Here is a 17,231-nt window from a genome sequence, read left to right as displayed (position 1 = left end):
TATCCCCCACGGAAAGACTCAACACTCTTGTACATTCCTACCATGAATAGATGATGGCCTATTAATATTTAATAGAAGTATAGTTATATATTTAATTTTTGTACATGCATTGCTCTTTGACTATTGTTTTTTTTTTTTTGTATATTTGAATGACATTCAGAAATATATTTTATGGAAAGAATTGCACTGCTCTGTCTGGCTTCTTGATTTGATTTGGCAACACCACATTACAGCTAGAAAGACGTTTTTAGAGCCGATTGTACAATTGTTGTGTTTACAGTTATCCTCTGGTAATCCTTTTTTTTTGAGGGGTGGGGGGTTGAAGTATTTTGCTTGACCTATAAAAGCTTGCGCAATACAGATTTTACCCTGTGTTGCCATTTATAGCTAAGACGAAAAAGGAAATATATGTAGTACAGGATGCTAACATACAACCGCAAAGGAGACGCAGTAAACAAAGCTAACATGGTACATGACAAGAGATGAAACAGTACAACTGGGGTCCTTTCAAGTAAGCTTCAAATACGCCGCCACTCGAGGGAAGTGAAAAATAAAAAAGGGCAGTCCAGGGTCACAAATGCACTTTAAGCCGTTGTCTTTGAATGGGACAAATTGAAATGAAAACACTCACAAGGAGCATGTAGAAGAGGCTAACACAAAAGTAATCACATAGTAAATGACCAAAAAGGCGTAAATGGCATTTGGGTGACCAAACAAGTGAAAAGTCATCTCTCAGGAGCTCCTTCAATTGTCTCCAAGCAGTCAAATGCTCTCCGGCATGCGGCACAGGTGTAGCTAATAAAGTGAAGTGGGGCGGATGTAAACGGCGAACTGGTTTCGGGCCTCCTGCGGGCGACCAGAGACACATCAGCCGCATGTGCCGGGATAAGACGTCGCGAGGACGGAGTGCATCAGAGCGGCTAATTGGCGACGCTGGAGCACAGACGACGGAGCACAAAGGCGACATGCTGGCAAGGTTTCCATGTCACTAATCTTCACCGAAGAGCTCTTAAGAGGTGAAAAAGAAGAAACACTCACCTCGGGGATCAAGAGGGATTGCTTGGGGTTCTCAGCTTAGGCAAACAAGACTACAAACACTTTGACCGCATCACACCACAATGGGGGCACGCAGGGAACCGTACTAGATACACCACATTTTTCTTTATGATACTTAACTTATTATACCGGATGATATCATTTGACACGACCTGCTTTGGAAAAATGTAGTCACCGCTGTAGGACTAATCAACCAACCAATCAATCGCTAATGAACAAACTCACATTTCATATATCACTGTGAAGAAGAAGAAAAAAAAAAGTTGGGTGAACACAAAAATTTCAAGGCAACAGACTCTGAAAAAGTTTTAAGTTGGCCAATTCAACAAAAATATTTTTAGGTTTGAAGGAAAATTGGCTTTCCCGCATTCCACGGCAAAGGAATGAATTTACACAACTAATCCCTCCTTGTATTGTTCCCAAACCTAAAGATAGGAAAAAAATCGACTCTGAAAATAGTTTGGGAGCAAACAAAATGCATTTTTTTGTGCTAACTAATACTGTTGCTATAAATGTCAATATTTTATATTTTAAAGTTGTTCCGACTAAAAATATTGTTTTACTACTCCCTCGCCCCATAAAAAAAAAAAAAAATACAAGTTGTGTTTTTTTCCCCAGTGTCCACCATTGTCAATTTGCCAACCAATGCTCTCATTGAAGAAAAGGATGGAAGCAGAGATGAGTAACAGAATCGGAGTTGAATGAAAAGTGGTGAAGCAGATCTCTGCGGAGAGTCTGATCTGATTGACGCGTTAACCCCCCCCCCCCACACCCCCCTCGCGAAGCAGCGCGATGAGATGACGCCCGCTATCTCTGCGTCCAGTGTAATCCCATTGAGGGAGAACGAGGGGCGGCCGGAGGCCTGGGAAAAACTGAAGGGGATGAAGAGGATTTGGGGAAGCGGGTCGGGGGGGTCGGTGGGTGTCGTGCTCTCAATTAGCAAAGGCCTTCTTAACGGCTGGGGAGCAACGCCGGGGGCCGCCGCTGCGTGGGCTCCTTCAAATTGAGACCTGCTCGCTGTTGCTTGCTTGACTTGTGTCACGAGTCTTCAAAATGGAGTCTTTAAAATCAGTTGGGTTGACTGAGTTATGGTCGTGATCAACAGAAAAATAACAAAGAAGATGAGCTCGCGTGACCTGAGAACGGTCAAATTCTTCTTCCGAGACGAATGACAGCTGTCACCGTGACACTGTCCGCGATGCAAAAAAAGCCCTCAAGATAAATGAGAGTATCCTTTGCCGTGCTCACTGATCTGAGCTCTCATGGGGGGGGGACGCTAACACGGTGACATCTTTTAAGATCGTCTGCATTGTTCAAGATTGTCAGTGCCAAGCAAGGACTAAACGCCACAGAAAAAGCTAACACACGTATTAGAGGTGCAGCGATTCATCGACAACTAATCAGAAATTTAAATTGTCACTTTTTTTAAGGCATCACTGGAGGGAGCCCTCATACCACTTTGAGACTCTCCAGTAGTAGAAGAACAAGATGCAGGGTCCAATAAGATGGAGGTCACCCATCAAGATGTACGCCACGTGTGGAGGCGAGAAGGTGTGAAAGTTCTCATGAGTCGTCAAAATGGCGCTTAGCATATTTTATGTGGCGTACTCCATCTAATAGTCATTAGCTTTCATTACCGCGTTTGAAGTGGAGCAGACTCTTTTGTGAGCCGGGACAATGGCCAACCACCACGGACACGGCCTCCTATGGAGGAGAGGGTGGAGTCACGGGGGGCACTTCCTGTCTGCATTCAGATTGGCAGCCAATCAGCACGTGGGGAGGGGGGGGAACCAATAAAGGGGCAACAAAGAGCAATTATACAGTAAACTGAATGACTTCGACAGGCAGAGAAATCAAGTGTTTTTAGGTTATAGAAAGACAAAATAAGATTTTACCAAAAAAATCGCTTTAGGTACATGATGTAATGTTCAAATATTGTACTTGAAATGCAATGTATTATTTGACGAAGCCCCAAAATGCTGACGAAATTATTTTCGTAATTATTTATATACATTGAAGTAGTTGTCTAAAATGAGAAATGTCAAAGTCCCCCCCCAAAAAAAAAACATGGAAGTCAGTCACAGTTCAAGACTAGTTCTTTTGAAACCTATCATTCATCATCATATTTAGAATAACCAGATGTATATTTATCTAGGAATTCAAAATGTCAACTCTGCCGCAAACCACAGAACACACCTTTTTTTGTAACTTTAATAATTACCGTGATTTTTAAATATTTGTTCTCAATTGTCGAGGCAAATTTACATTTTAATCAAGCAAAATGTAGCAAATTAAAACAGCGCAAGACTTTAAACTTATGAAAAACAGGTTACATCGAGAACGATATTTTCATTTGTGTATACATTTGATTCGCAAATATGAGAAGGGCTTTTCCATCTCATATCCAATCTCCAAAATGCGATTCCCAAATGTACTGTGATGCGGGGGCACAAGTGATCGAAGTTCTGAATTGAATGTTTTACCACTGGATGTTTGTTTAGGTCGAGTGGGTGTCGCGTTTTATGTGGGGTGGTCGCAGGTTGTCGCGCAGGTGCCACAAACGCAGTGACGTGCTACTTTCGCCATCTGCTTCAAGTAGCAACGGGGGTGAATTTGCGCCAGTGTTTAAGCGGCGAGCATTAGCGTGAGTGCCCACATTAGTGCTGAGCACACAACCGCGACGGCCGATTCGAGCGAGTTGAACGAAGGAAGCCGTCACATTTTTATCACGTGTTCATTCATGCGTCACCTCATCGCACGTTCCACCGCATCAACTTGACAAATGTCTCTCGGTGACGTATTGGTCGTTGTAAGCATTGCGCGTCAGCTCTTTCAATTCAATTTGTTGGGCGAATAGTCGCCGAACTGAAATGGACCTCGTGGAGCCGGTTTGCTAACTCTGGCGGAAACAGTCGACGAGGATGAATATGAAAAACGGAATATCTAATCAATCTGTGATAGCTAACTGTTCGTCACGTTTTAGTGACTTCAATGATGATACGTTACAAATGCAACAAATGTTAGGGTGTTTTGCCCCATCTTGACCAACAGATGGCAGCATAAACACAGAAAACTGATGGGACAACTCGGATTGTTTTTTTTTCTTCTCATGAGCATGACCGAATTGTTCAAGGACGGTGCTTCTTAAAGATTTTATACCAGGTTTTACGTGGAAAAAAAAATCGAATACGTTATCCCTCCTGTACTGCCATCATGGCCAACATTAAAATGCAGTAGGGCTGTGGTTTGAAGTTTTCATCCAAAACGAGAAAGAGGTTTTCATTCTCAAAATGTTTTCTCATTATTGATGTAAACCTGATCTTAAATGCAGGCAAATCAAAAGCGTACTTAAATATTCATGTGGCCTAATGAACATAAGATAAAATGAAAAAAAAAATCCGAAACCCCATTTTTTTAAACAACCAGCTTCAAAAGATTAAATGCAATCGTGTTGTAGACTACTAAGAAGGTTGATCCAAATGAATTGCACCGGATTAAAAAAAAGTTTCCACTAATGTGACGTTGTGTAATTTGAATATTTAATTCAGTAATGTCTCCACGCACCACTAGAAGGAGTGCACGTAGCACACTTTGAGCATTACTGTTCGAGAATAACCTTTAAGGGCCATATGTCCTTCATTTAGAGTCACAAATGCAGATTGTTAGTACAAATGCTGTAGCATTACAAAAATAAAATTGAACAAACCGTTTCTGACCTTGATTTCTTTGAAACAGGTCCAAAAAAATTACTTTTTGCAATTCCATTTTATCACCACAGGAGGGCAGCTGTTCTCAGTCCAAGTCGGGTGTCGCCTGACACCGGACCCCAAAAGAATTCAACGTTTTTTAATGGACTGATCACTTGATTTAAGTTCGACGTCAATTATGTCGATTGATTGAAATCAATAAGATTTTCTCGTGTATTTGTTGAAATGAATCATGCCTATGTTATTGAAATTGCACAGGTCTTCAATATGAATCATTTTAACATCTCTCCACATGTATTTACATTTAACACCAAGATGACAGTCAACAATTAAAAGTTGACCCGAGCGACCGGATGTTTATCTATAGAAAAAAGCGTCAACAATAAAAAAAGAAGAAAAAAAGAATCAAAGATTTAATGAAAAACTTCTAAACAACAAAAAAAAAAAAAAAAAAGAATCAAAAATTTAATGAAAAACTTTTTTTTTTATGTCAAGCACATTCATTAAGGCCTTTGTGGGTTGATACTCAGCATATTGTTTTTTTTTTATGTCAAGCACATTGATTAAGGCCTTTATTCATTTCTTTGCCGCGAAATATTCATAATCTTCACGCGCATTTTGATATTACGCTATACATTTCCACTGAGAACGGAAACTCTCACAGCTCGATAGGGCTGTCAAAATATTATCAACAGCTCACCGTCTGACCGTGTCAACCATAAGTATCTTTTTTTGACATTGTGTGCAGCATGAGAGGGGTGTGCCTAATGAAGTGGCCAGCCAGAAGACGAACTGAACCGTAGTGCACATTAACCTGCAGCGGGGATGCACATGAGCGCGCGTGCATGCCCGCAGGCGGCTGTTCCGGATCAAAAAGGCTTTCATGTCGTAAAAAAAAAAAAAAGAAAAAGGTGAATTAAATGACAAAATGCTTCGTTCCTCCAAAGTCGTGACCCCAAAGGATGCTTATCTCGACTCCTGGTGACGCCACTAGTGGAAATTCAATCAGGTCGAGCGGTGCGTTTAGGAGCCTTTAAAGCTCTAAACGCCTCATCAACAACTTGTTTGGCGCTAATCATTTTCAATTGCAACTCGCTGCACATTCCCAAGTCAAGCATTAACCAACACTGGTGGATTTTTATCCCTCCCCCACCCCCCTTCCTTCCTCCTTCTGTTTCCACGACCGAAAACCTTATCGTGATAGAGGACGAATTGTTTTATTTTTCCGTCAAGCATTAACCAACACTGGTGGATTTTTATCCCCCCCCCACCCCCCTTCCTTCCCCCTTCTGTTTCCACGACCGAAAACTTTCTCGTGATAGAGGACGAATTGTTTTTTTCCCGTCATAGCTTCCATATACCGTAAACGTTTTGATTAAATATCCGAAAATAGAGAGTCAAATAAAACATGCCAAATATGGCGAGGGAGGACCTCGTTTTTAGTTTTTGCTTCGCTCGGAATTTCTTTCAGAAGTTTCAGAACGGAGGCCTATTTGTTGTTGACGAGTAACGATATGTCAAAATGATTTAGTGCAGTATTGATAGTGACATTGGCTCTTCTTAAAAACACATTGCCAGAGGGGGAAAATAAAGACAAGAATTCATTTAAAAATAAACTCAAGTAAATGTAATTAAAAATGTGATTTTCAATTGTTTTTATTTGACAGTAAAAATACGCAACTATAGCAAGTAAGGCGAGTCCATAAAAAAAGGATAAATGGGACAAAATCGTTCAAAAACTGAATTTTTATTGTATTGATATAAAAAAACAGCTATCGTGGAATATTAACGTGTCAATTTTCTCTCGGGAACCAAATACGTTGATTAAAAAAATACCCCTATAAATCCAAATGATAACATGTTTATTGTTTTATGTTGTTCAGATGAATGAAAACAATCAAACGTGTTCAAGTGTGAGGATCAAACTGCAAGGCTAAGAGAGAGGGAAGAAATGAAATCCGTCTCTGCAAATTTAACGGACACGTCACGCGAGCGCATCTGGGGAGGGCGGGGGGTGTAAAAATGAAACTGTTTTATGTTGTTCAGATGAATGAGAACAATCAAACGTGTTCAAGTGTGAGGATCAAACTGCAAGGCTAAGAGAGAGGGAAGAAATGAAATCCGTCTCTGCAAATTTAACGGACACGTCACGCAAGCGCATCTGTGGAGGGTGGGGGGGTGTAAAAATGAAAATGTCATATTTAAACTCGTTTGGAAGCATTTGTGGACGTCGATATGTATAAAAACGGCAATTTGACTTTGTACAAAAAGAGCTTCTCGACACTCGCCTTGATTGGCAGGTCCCGCGGTCCAATCAGAGTCCGCGCGGGAAAGGGGTGGTGGTAAGCCGCACACCACCCCTCGCCCCCAATGCACGCTCTCACTTGTGCAGTCTTGCGTATAGACGAAAGCTTTGGCGTCAAGGAGGACTTGGGGCACTGTTGACTTTTCAAGCAACATCTCCGGGCTGCGCACGAAAAGAAAAGTTGGACATGCATCTCTAAGGCAGGATTAAGCAGGGAATTAAAAAAAAAACAACAACAACAACAAGCGCGACTTATTTGGTGTCTGGAGATGTTGGCGCCGGCAGGGAAGCGCTGCTTCACCATCGAGTCTCTGGTGGCCAAGGAGAACCCGCTGGCCGACGAGCCCCTGCGCCCCACCGCGCTCAGTTACGCCGGCCCGGCCGCCGCCGACGCCCTGATGGGCGGCTACCCGGCGGCCGCCGCCGCCGTGGCCCGCTCGCTCTACCCGAACCAGGCCGAGCTGGTGTTCCACGAGTCGGTGAGCCACCCGCCGCTGGCCGTGGGCCCCCACGCCCATCACCACCACCACCACCACCACCAAAACCAACATCAGAACCAGCACCTGCAGCACCACGCGCACTTCTTCGGCTCCGCGCAGCACCGAGACCCGCTCAACTTTTACCCCTGGGTGCTCCGGAACCGCTTCTTTGGACACAGGTTTCAAGGTAATTCCGCTCTTTTTGGGAGGATGGGCAATCGTCGTTTAAAGCTGCAAACCGGCGCACAAGAAGAAGAAATAAATGGCTCTTTTAAGATACTACGATTATATATTATTATAATCGTCAATAAATGCACAACGGCATAATCTAACGGCCATGTCATGGCTACACCTAATAGACAACTCCGGCTTTAGGGATGGATAATAATAATATCATATTTTTTTTAATAGATCCGTTGATATCGAGATCGACAAACCGCCGTCATGCAATTTAAATGATAAATAAGCGGTTGACACTATATGATTCAATACACTCAAAGCAAAAGAATAAATGTCATAAAATAGTCTTGACTTACAATGTCAATCAAAACTGGTTGTCATTTACTCATTTTGAAGGCACGTCTGCGTTCCCGAGTGCAATTCATTCGTGAGGCTGCTCTCGTTTCAAGATCACTCGTGTCACCGAGAATTTCATCCCTTGATTGTGAAATAAGGAAACAAAAACGTACTTTTTATTTATTCTTTAATCGTAATCGTAACCGAATGTAAACATTAAAAATAATGAGCTGTTAATTTTTTTAAATGACCAAACAATGCACATCCATGATCACTTTGTGTTTATCCATCAAACAACGAATTCAAGTAAAACGGCCAGTGAGTAGACACAAACTGTAGTAATTAACCTTTTTTAAAGCATACAATATAAAACCGTGCAATAATAGCGGAATAGTAATCGCGTCTTTCCATTAGTTAATCAGCACGCGCTAAACACCGATGTAAAAGTATTCCAGGAAGAAATCTATATTATTATATTGCACTCACGATAAAAGCACAAAATCCCAAATTTTTTTTTTACGAATAATTATACACCAATTAAAAAAAAAGAAACAGATAATGTATTGACTTTGGTTTTGCTTCAGCATCTACTTTCAGACGCCTTTTATGTTCAATAAAGCTTTTAGTCCACATTAAAACAAACAAACGTAAAAAGTCATTTTAGTTAACAGACCTGTTTAAAAAGAAAAAAAAAAGTAAAGAAAAGAGTAGCCAGACATGTGGTCAAGACAATTCCGTTTTAAACATTTAGATTTAAAACTTCACGACAAAATGTCCGCAAACTTTGTTTTGATCTGCGGATGGAAGCGTAAAGCGACGGACAAACAGGAGCTAACAACTCACCTGTTCGGCGACTCCGAGCCGTAATGGCGGTCCGTCAGCAAGGCTGGAATGAGCCGTAATGGCGGTTCGGGTGTTTGTCGTCCCGGCCCGGTAGGTCACGACGCGTCCCAGGACGGCCTGCTCCTCCACGGCCCTTTCGCACGGAAGCCCAAGCGGATCCGAACCGCCTTCTCGCCGTCGCAGTTGCTGCGCCTGGAGCGGGCCTTCGAGAAGAACCATTACGTGGTAGGCGCCGAGCGGAAGCAACTGGCCGGCAGCCTCAGCTTGTCCGAGACGCAGGTGACAAACATGGCAGCTCTTCGCGCTCTTTTGGGGGATAAATATTGGACTTTGGACAATTTTTTTGTCCTTGTGAAATGTCGCGATACTTGGGAATCTCGCCACACGTTGTTTTTTTTATTATTATTTTTGTTAAAGAAGCATTTTAGGACAGTCAGCTACAACAATTCATGGAAATGTTGATTTATAAGGGCTTTGAGGATAATTGAGACTCTTTATTTGGACACACGGATACTTTGTTTCAGTCTATGTGGGGAAATTAAATCGTCACAGCTGAACTATTCAGAATATACACTTGTATTAATAATAAAAGTGCTAGTGCCAACAAAATACAGGAGCAAACGAATAATTGTGAATATTTAACTCTAAATTTAGAGATTGGGATTTTTAAATGAAGATTTAATGGTCAACTATTCATACTGCTGTTGTGGTTATCGTAGCGTTTTGACAAGGCTCAGCAAAGTATAGAAACCGGCTTCACGTCGCACGTTCTGAAACCGGCAAAACAAGCATTTCCGTGCAGTCTTGCAATATTTGTCGCAGATTTTTAAAAATTATTTTATTGATTTATTTGGATAAAATGGACTAATTATTGTGTCAGTGTGGTTTCCTGCGCGTATCTAATCAAATGGTTGTTGTCTATTAACTGTTTGAAATTGTATTAAATTATGAATTACAAAAAAAAAAAACAACAACAACAAAAACAGAATGGACTATTTTCTTATTGAAGTTACATCCATATTTTAATTAATCTATGAGTAACTTGGCTCACTATCTTTTTTTTTATGTTTGCCTATCCCTCCTCGGACAAATAGCTAAAATATTTATTTTCTTGAATATATTGTCTTTTTTTATACAGGAATTGTATTGTAATGCCAGTTGAACACGTCGGGTAGATTGTCTTAATTCCATAATCATCTGTTCAACATCTGGGAACGAGTCAAAATATGCGACGAACCGTCCAAAATGACGTGAAAGCTGCACCAGCAAATATGGAAACACGGAGCCACAAACACAGTTCAGCAAGACTTCTGCGCATTTATTATTACTCGTCTAATGAAGGCGTTTACACTCTCGCTCTTGCTGCTTTGACAAGTCCAGAATGGCGTGTGGCATATTTAACGCTGTTATTGGATGAAGGTGCGTGTGTTATTGATGCTATGTGGGTGTCAATTAGCCCTAATGAGCAATAAAAAGCCACCTCGTGAGCCAGCAGTATTGTATGCATGAATGGAGATTTGAAGCTGAAGCAGCCACTTGCCTCCATGTGATATTGCCGGAACACGAATACCGATCGATGACAATCAAGTGTAAAGAAGTCTCACTTTTTTCACTTTGAGAAAAGATCGTTTTAGCAGGTGGAATTAGTCACGTTTCAAGCTCACGTTTGACAAAATCTGTGGGGCTTGTTATCGAACAGCGAACAGCGGGGAGAACGTCTCAATTAATGCAAATGACATGCAAAGTGAGGAGGAAAAAAAACTGGGACGGATTTAATGAGGTTCTGAAGTGAAACATTAAAAAAGTGCAAGCAGGTCTCCCCTGTGTATGTTCTAATATCATCTGATATGTTGTGGCTCTACAACGTTGTGACATGCAGTCAGTTCACAGCGTTGTGTGAATCTGTACTTATGTTTTCGTCGACTCGCATGTTTGCTCCAGAATGTCGTGTGCATATATGTTCCGGGAGACGCGGATATGTGTTTGCGCCACAACGTTGCATTAGACAGGCATGGTCTCCCCACAATGTTGTGTGGATTAGAATGCGATATGTGGATCCTCGACGATGTTGCGTGGAGCAGACTCTGACACACGTCGTCGCCCCACAATGTTATATGCCGACGCATTGAAGTCGAGCATGACGGACTTGCGTGTTGTCGCTGGGGGGGGGGGGGGCACTGCCATGTGGTGGCGCCATACTATCATTTGGAGTAGACCGCCTCACAACGTCACGTACACACGGCAGTTGCTAAACTTTGCGCGTTACCTCACTGAAGCCTGTGACTCGTGTGTGCTCAGGTGAAGGTGTGGTTCCAGAACCGGCGGACCAAGTACAAGCGTCAGAAGCTGGAGGAAGACGGCCCGGACGCCCAGCAGAAGAAGAAGGGCAACCACCACATCAACCGGTGGCGCGTGGCCACCAAGCAGACCAGCTCCGAGGACATCGACGTCACCTCGGAGGACTAAAAGACAAACAAAAATTGAAAACACTGCTGCCTCACGAGGACCAACAACACTATTTATTATGTGATGTGATGAAGTACACGTAGACATACCGGGAGCAAACAAGACTGTGCGTGGACTAGGACGACCTGGACGCCCCCCCCTCCCCCCCCCCATTGTGTTCTCATGCTGTTCGTACAATAATTAAAGCTGCTGTGTAGGTCATCAACCTTAGTTTACTTTTATCCGGTGGTACGGAATCTCATGACACCCAATGGGTTGGGTGCGGCATCCGGTAAAATAAAGGCCTCCCTCAATGAGGCGCCTTACTTTCTCCGTTCAAAGACGCCGTCGCTCACGTGCGTATAAAGGGGTTAATCGCCGACCAAAACAGCAGCGCCAATACAAGCCGCCGTTCAGGCGAATGAAAGTGGGCCAAAAAAACCCCGCATGTTGTAAACACATGTCAAGTCTCGCTTTTTTTCAATCGACGAAACGCTGATGGTGAAAATGGTTTGAGTGGACTCTACACGGTCGCGCTCGCACTCCCAATGTGTGGTTGCTCCGCAATGTTTTGTGTCCATGTTTCCGTCGACCGACGTGTGGTCACGACGCAATATTGTGTACATTCATGTTTATGTCCGAGGCCGAGTCTGATGAGAGAAGTAGCTTTGAACATGGCGTCGCTCCAGAAGATACGGTGCGTCCTGCTTTACATTCCAGTCGACTGCGCATGCTCCACAATGCTGCCTTTTTTTTCTTAACTGTATTTCTCTATAATGTTTCGATTCAAATTCCGGTTTCCCTTGACCTGAACTGTCATGTCTCACGAACCTCCCTCTTAATTGACGCCTCCGCCGCGGGCCGCTATCGTCGTCGCATTTTGCGATAGTCGCGCATGTCAAGGCGCAACAAGGTCTGAGCGCTTCTCGAGCGTCTTGGGACAAATTGACACGGGGAGACCAAACAGTTCAAAGGTGCCAGGAAGTCAGTCGCCTTTCTGTGGTTTGTTGTCAGGAAGCGCCGATTAAGACAAAGGTGTGAGGAATGTCGCCGGGCAGTTGCGCAGGTGTCAGGTGCGCTCCCCGAGTCGCCACGCACACAAATACAACAGACGGAGAGGGAAAGTAGCCGGCCATTGTGCGGGAGAGGCCTCCGTAATCACCTGTCAAAAGAAACGGAAGGAACCTGTCGCTAATGACCGCGAGGCTTTAGCGATGAGCCGTGATGTCTGACCTTGATGTTTTGCTTTGTAAACCAAGAGCAGCGAGGGGGGGGGGGGCAAGGGAGGAGGAAACGGGGCCTTCAAAATACCTCGGCTCTTCTCAGTTTTTGGACAAAGAACACAAAATGTGTGTTGCCGAGGACTTTTTCAACTTGCATGCACGCTGCTGCACGCACATGCACTGACGTTTTGTCTGCTCGATAAATAAACAACATCGCAGGTGCTTTCTTTCACTCACGCGCCTTCTCGAAGACCTCTCAAAGACGGATTGTATCGAGATGATGGCCGTCTTCTTGACGAGAGATCCCATTTAAAATGGCTCTCATCCCGCGCGTTTCCATCTTGAGGATCGGGTGGAGCTCATCTGAGATCAAATCCGGAAAGCGGATTGCTCATTCTCCATCGCTTACAGGCGGAATGCCCAATTATGGTCAATTCCTCGCGTGTCACCGATCAATTATATGGATGGATGCAATCTACAAGGGGATTCCCTTCTCGGGCTGTCAGGTGAATTTTCTCTTTGAAATCTCTTGGATTTAAAAATCCATCAGGAGTGAAGCACTGCTTGTTGGGCGCTAAGGAAACAATTCAGCAGAGACTGAAACAACACGTCTCTCGTCACCTGTGTCAGCAGAGAGGACATGCGGGCATGGGAGTCCTCTGTGGAAAAACGAGCACGTGCGTGTGTGTGTGTGTGTGTGTGTGTGTGCGCACGCGTATGTTTCAGCACATGACAGACACCTTGACGAGAAGGTGGAGAAAGCGAAGCGACGGTCTTGGTGCTCCATCATTAGCGCGACGCGCTAAAGAGCAGATGTTATTTCCTTCCTTCGCTTAACGCACCACCCCGCACGGTAAACGTCACGTCGCATCAGTCACGCGACAAGAAGTGCAATTAACGGCAAATCGCGGCTTTGTTAATTGGGATGGTACACAGCCACCATTTGGGACTGTTGTGCTTAAAAAAAAAAAAAGGGATAATTCTGAGTAAAAATACACAATTATTGAATTGATTCTCTGACTACATATTAAGTACAATCTGAACGGATTCAAAATGGTTGGAGCGATATTCGGACCCTCACAGGTAGCTGAATAAGGAAGGTGCGCTTCGATTTGGACAACGCAGCATCTGCAGCGTCTTGTTTTCAGATTGCCACGGCGGTTGTACAAACACTGCAGTCGACAGCGGAGGATGTCAGGTCGCATACGTGAAAATGAAGTGCAAGCACAGTGAAAGCGGCGCTTGAACACTGATTCTCACTTGCGTGGCATCAGGCCAAGCGCTACGGTCTACTTTTGACTTGCACGCGCTCCAACTTTTGAGGTGTGCAAGTTACGAACTGTCGTTTGGTGGGTAATTGACTTTGTGGGAATCCAAAATTTCAATGACGTGCTCGAGTGAAGTGGAGGAGAAAAAAAATGCTTTCTTTGTCTTTCAGCTGTTTATGGAACAGGATAGTCAAACAAACAATGGAAAAAATGAATACACGCGTAAGGAGCATGAAGGAGACTAACACGGAACCAACCGTGTCAATGTCCGCAATAGTGAGCCAAAACCAAATCCTGACAATGAACATGCCAGCTACAAGCTGAACAACGTACTTGTAACATCCTTCAAATGCTATCCTCATTTTATCCCGGTAGACAAAATGAGAACATTATGCTAATACAAAGCAGGTTCAATGATGCTCTTTAAGTGAAGTGGCGTTAGAAAGATTTTGTGTGTGTGTGTGTGTGTGTGTGTGTGTGTGTGTGTGTGTGTGTGTGTGTGTGTGTGTGCGTGAGAGCGCGCTTCCAAAGTGGCAAATTAAGCCAAATAAATGCAGGATTTGAATCAAGACAGCCAAAATGCTAATGGTATACAACTACAGTAAGTCGAGTTCCAGTCCAGGTCACAAACATTTGCCAAACGGTCGTCGGATGTTTGGCAGACATTCGCCCGTGCTTTTCTTGACGCAAGGGAATTTTCAACATGTTCAAAATTTTCCTTGTGACAAGGAAAAAAAAAAAAACACTGAAACTGTTGGCGAAAATCTGCCAAGCTTTACCCACAAAACATTGTTCTGCTCTGGTTGGCTCCCTAGCCAAAACGCGAACATTACGGCACTAAATTTAGACTTAGCTATGAGACTGTTGTCCACGTGGTCATTTAATTGCCACAAAAAATCAACAGGGACAACTTTGTGGAACCCAAGGAAAGCAATGTACTTGAAATACCCATAAAACAAAAGCTCTTTTCGAGTTACAGTAGCTCCTTATTCAAAATGCTAACATCGTGCTAGGGGATTCGAATTTCCCCAAAGTCAAAAGGCACATCCTCGTCTGCTCCAAGGGTAAACGATGTACTTCTATGATGTGTACATTAGCAATAACATGAGACCTCGGCTGCAAAGCTTAGCGAGCTAAGCTAAAGCAAGCGATGAGTTCCATAATAACTCTGCTGATCTGTATGCTTGCTTTAGCTTAGCATCTAAGCTTTCGTTTTTGGATGATTTCCTCCCGTGTCTGTGATAGGTCGGCTATATTATTGCCAAAGGCATTCGTGCGTACGGCGACATAGGCAGGACAGTCACTTACAGGTGTTTGTTGTGCACTAATCCGTTGCCGTGGCGATTGAAGTCTGACCGATACTGACCTGAAGGAAGGAGACAAGAACACGCAGAGTAATGACAAAACGCGAATGTGTAACCAAACAAATTGTGAGGGTTTAAGACATTTTTACATGTGCCCCTAATGTGCAAAAAAAAAAAAAAAAAAGCCAATTTGGCACATTAAAAGTCGGAGTGGAGCTTTTGCTAATAGTTGAAGCAGATGGCAGAACCCAAGGTGTGAAGTGGGACAATTGTGTAGGCGGGCGATAGGGGGAGCATTCAGGTGTCTTTCTGTTTTTTTTTCTTTTTTTTTTTTGCGGGGTGGGGGCGTTCTCGTATTTGCAAGAAAGTGCAAAACTGGCTCCTCCATCGGAACGGAAGGCGTCTATTCGGCACATATGTCCGGAGTTTGCCGCCATATGGCTGCGGGAGCTATTTCCAGCCATAATTAAAACCTTCGGCAACGACAGAGACGCAGTTTGTGTCATTCGGCGATGGTAAAAGATGGTAGCAGAACCAGGCCACAAAACAAGCAAAATCCCTTCACGGACAGATGAGGTTTACGCTAGCCACAAAAGCAGAACGCCAACAGACGATTAATTGAATTAACCTCGTCCCGCCAATGTGAACCGCAAGAGGAGATGTGGTTTACCGGTTTACTTTTGCATCTTCGGATCAGGTCTTTTGACCGTTTTAATGTGATGTGAGACAAGGTAAGGTACGCTAGCTGGAGGGAAACAGCTCTCGTGTATTTGATAAAACACCAAAGTGTGGTGAAATCAGGATTTTAGTGTCTCCCAAATGAGGCACACCAGAAAAACGTGAAATTAAGGTGATTCTGCCTTGTAGCGAAAACAAACCAAAAATGGCCGCCTGAACGCCAAAAGGGCAGACTTCCTGTATAGTTTCGAGTGTGGATTCTTGAGACTTTTTCGAAATGCTGACAGGTCTGCACAATTTTAGGATACTAAGAGACACTCGCAGTTCACAAATAAGCGTCGTCTTCAGCTGAACTAAAATAGGCTTCAGGAAGAAAAAAAAAAAAAAAAAAAAACCCAATCCTCAACTCAAATTTTTCCCATCTCCGAGGATAATACCTCATTCGCCGTGTGGGGACGGCAAACGCAGCAGGAGCTCCCGTGAAGGAGCTCACTCCGTCGCTCCTCCGCCTCTTCGCCTAACGAGGAAGAACTGCTGCCTAATGAGGGAGCTCATTAACACGTCGGGCTGCCATGTCTTAATTAGCCTGCACACACACACACACACACACACACACACACACACACACACACACACACACACACATCTGAGCCGGAGAGGGGGCGGCGTCACAAAGGGTCAATGGCAAAGAATCGGGAGTGGATGTTGTTGTGCTAAGATGCTAACACGCTAGTTCCGGCACGACTTGATTTCCTACATCACCTGTGGCTTGTTATTTCATTTTGAAATGAACGAACATCACATTCTGTACGTTTAGTAACTGATGCTAGGTTAGCTTGCTAGCTTGACTTTAAATCTAGAATGCGCAGGTATCGATGATAGAATTATGCCGGACTACGCAACCAAACGTAGCACTGTGCCCATTTTGTGCCTATTGCATCTTTTTACAATTCATGAAATATGGGAAAAAAAATAAATAAAACTAGCTCGCAACAAAATGCTAACAGTCTTAACAGTGCGATAGGCCAAGCGATTTTCAACTGCTGCGTCGGGACACAAAAGTGGATTGAGGACACAAAAAACCATTCGTGCTCTCAAGGCCACATAGGGAGAATTTGAAGTGCCCAATCAACCTGCTACGCATGTTTTTTGGTATGTGGGAGGAAACCGGAGTACCCGGAGAAAACCCACGCGGGCACGGGGAGAACATGCACGCTCTGCACAGGAAGGCCGGAGCCGGAAGCGAACCCATGAACCTCTGCACTGTGAGGCCGACGTGCTAATCTGTCCCCCATATGTGCCGCAGTTAACGCCGTTGAGTGTTATTTGCATTTTGACGGACTCACTTTGCAGACTTTGCTCTCGGCGGTGCGATCCATCACTGAGGGGGGGGGGGGGGGGGGTGCC

The 17,231-nt window shown here is 43.9% G+C and overlaps 1 protein-coding gene and 1 long non-coding RNA gene across 3 annotated transcripts in view; one reads left to right on the top strand and one right to left on the bottom strand.

The window, feature by feature from the left end:
* The first annotated feature begins 7,227 nt into the window (after positions 1 to 7,227).
* emx1 (empty spiracles homeobox 1) lies at positions 7,228 to 11,671 on the top strand. The gene is made up of 3 exons (XM_019890431.1): positions 7,228 to 7,734; positions 9,001 to 9,185; positions 11,205 to 11,671. Exons 1-3 carry the CDS (start codon positions 7,338 to 7,340, stop codon positions 11,370 to 11,372), a joined length of 750 nt encoding a protein of 249 aa, XP_019745990.1. The 5' UTR covers positions 7,228 to 7,337; the 3' UTR covers positions 11,373 to 11,671.
* The window catches only part of LOC109528125 (uncharacterized), an 11,842-nt gene continuing 5,894 nt past the window's right edge, over positions 11,284 to 17,231 (bottom strand). Inside the window, exons 3-4 of one of the 2 annotated variants that reach the window (XR_002170650.1) lie at positions 15,151 to 16,410; positions 11,284 to 11,368 (exon numbers count right to left, since the gene is read on the bottom strand). This is a non-coding gene — a long non-coding RNA (uncharacterized LOC109528125). The remainder of the gene's footprint in view (positions 11,369 to 15,150; positions 16,411 to 17,231) is intronic. The other variant, XR_002170649.1, reaches the window with a different exon arrangement.

Source organism: Hippocampus comes, unplaced genomic scaffold, assembly GCF_001891065.2.
Source record: "Hippocampus comes isolate QL1 unplaced genomic scaffold, H_comes_QL1_v1.1 scaffold168, whole genome shotgun sequence".
NCBI lineage: Eukaryota > Metazoa > Chordata > Actinopteri > Syngnathiformes > Syngnathidae > Hippocampus > Hippocampus comes.
This window is presented reverse-complemented; position numbering and strand designations above follow the sequence as displayed.

Excerpts from the sequence above, each read along its gene's own strand:
- emx1 (XM_019890431.1), top strand. The coding sequence starts at position 7,338 with ATGTTGGCGCCGGCAGGGAAGCGCTGCTTCACCATCGAGTCTCTGGTG. Across the intron at positions 7,735-9,000 it reads CTTTGGACACAGGTTTCAAG|GTCACGACGCGTCCCAGGAC; the intron begins GTAATTCCGCTC and ends CCGGCCCGGTAG. Across the intron at positions 9,186-11,204 it reads TCAGCTTGTCCGAGACGCAG|GTGAAGGTGTGGTTCCAGAA; the intron begins GTGACAAACATG and ends GTGTGTGCTCAG.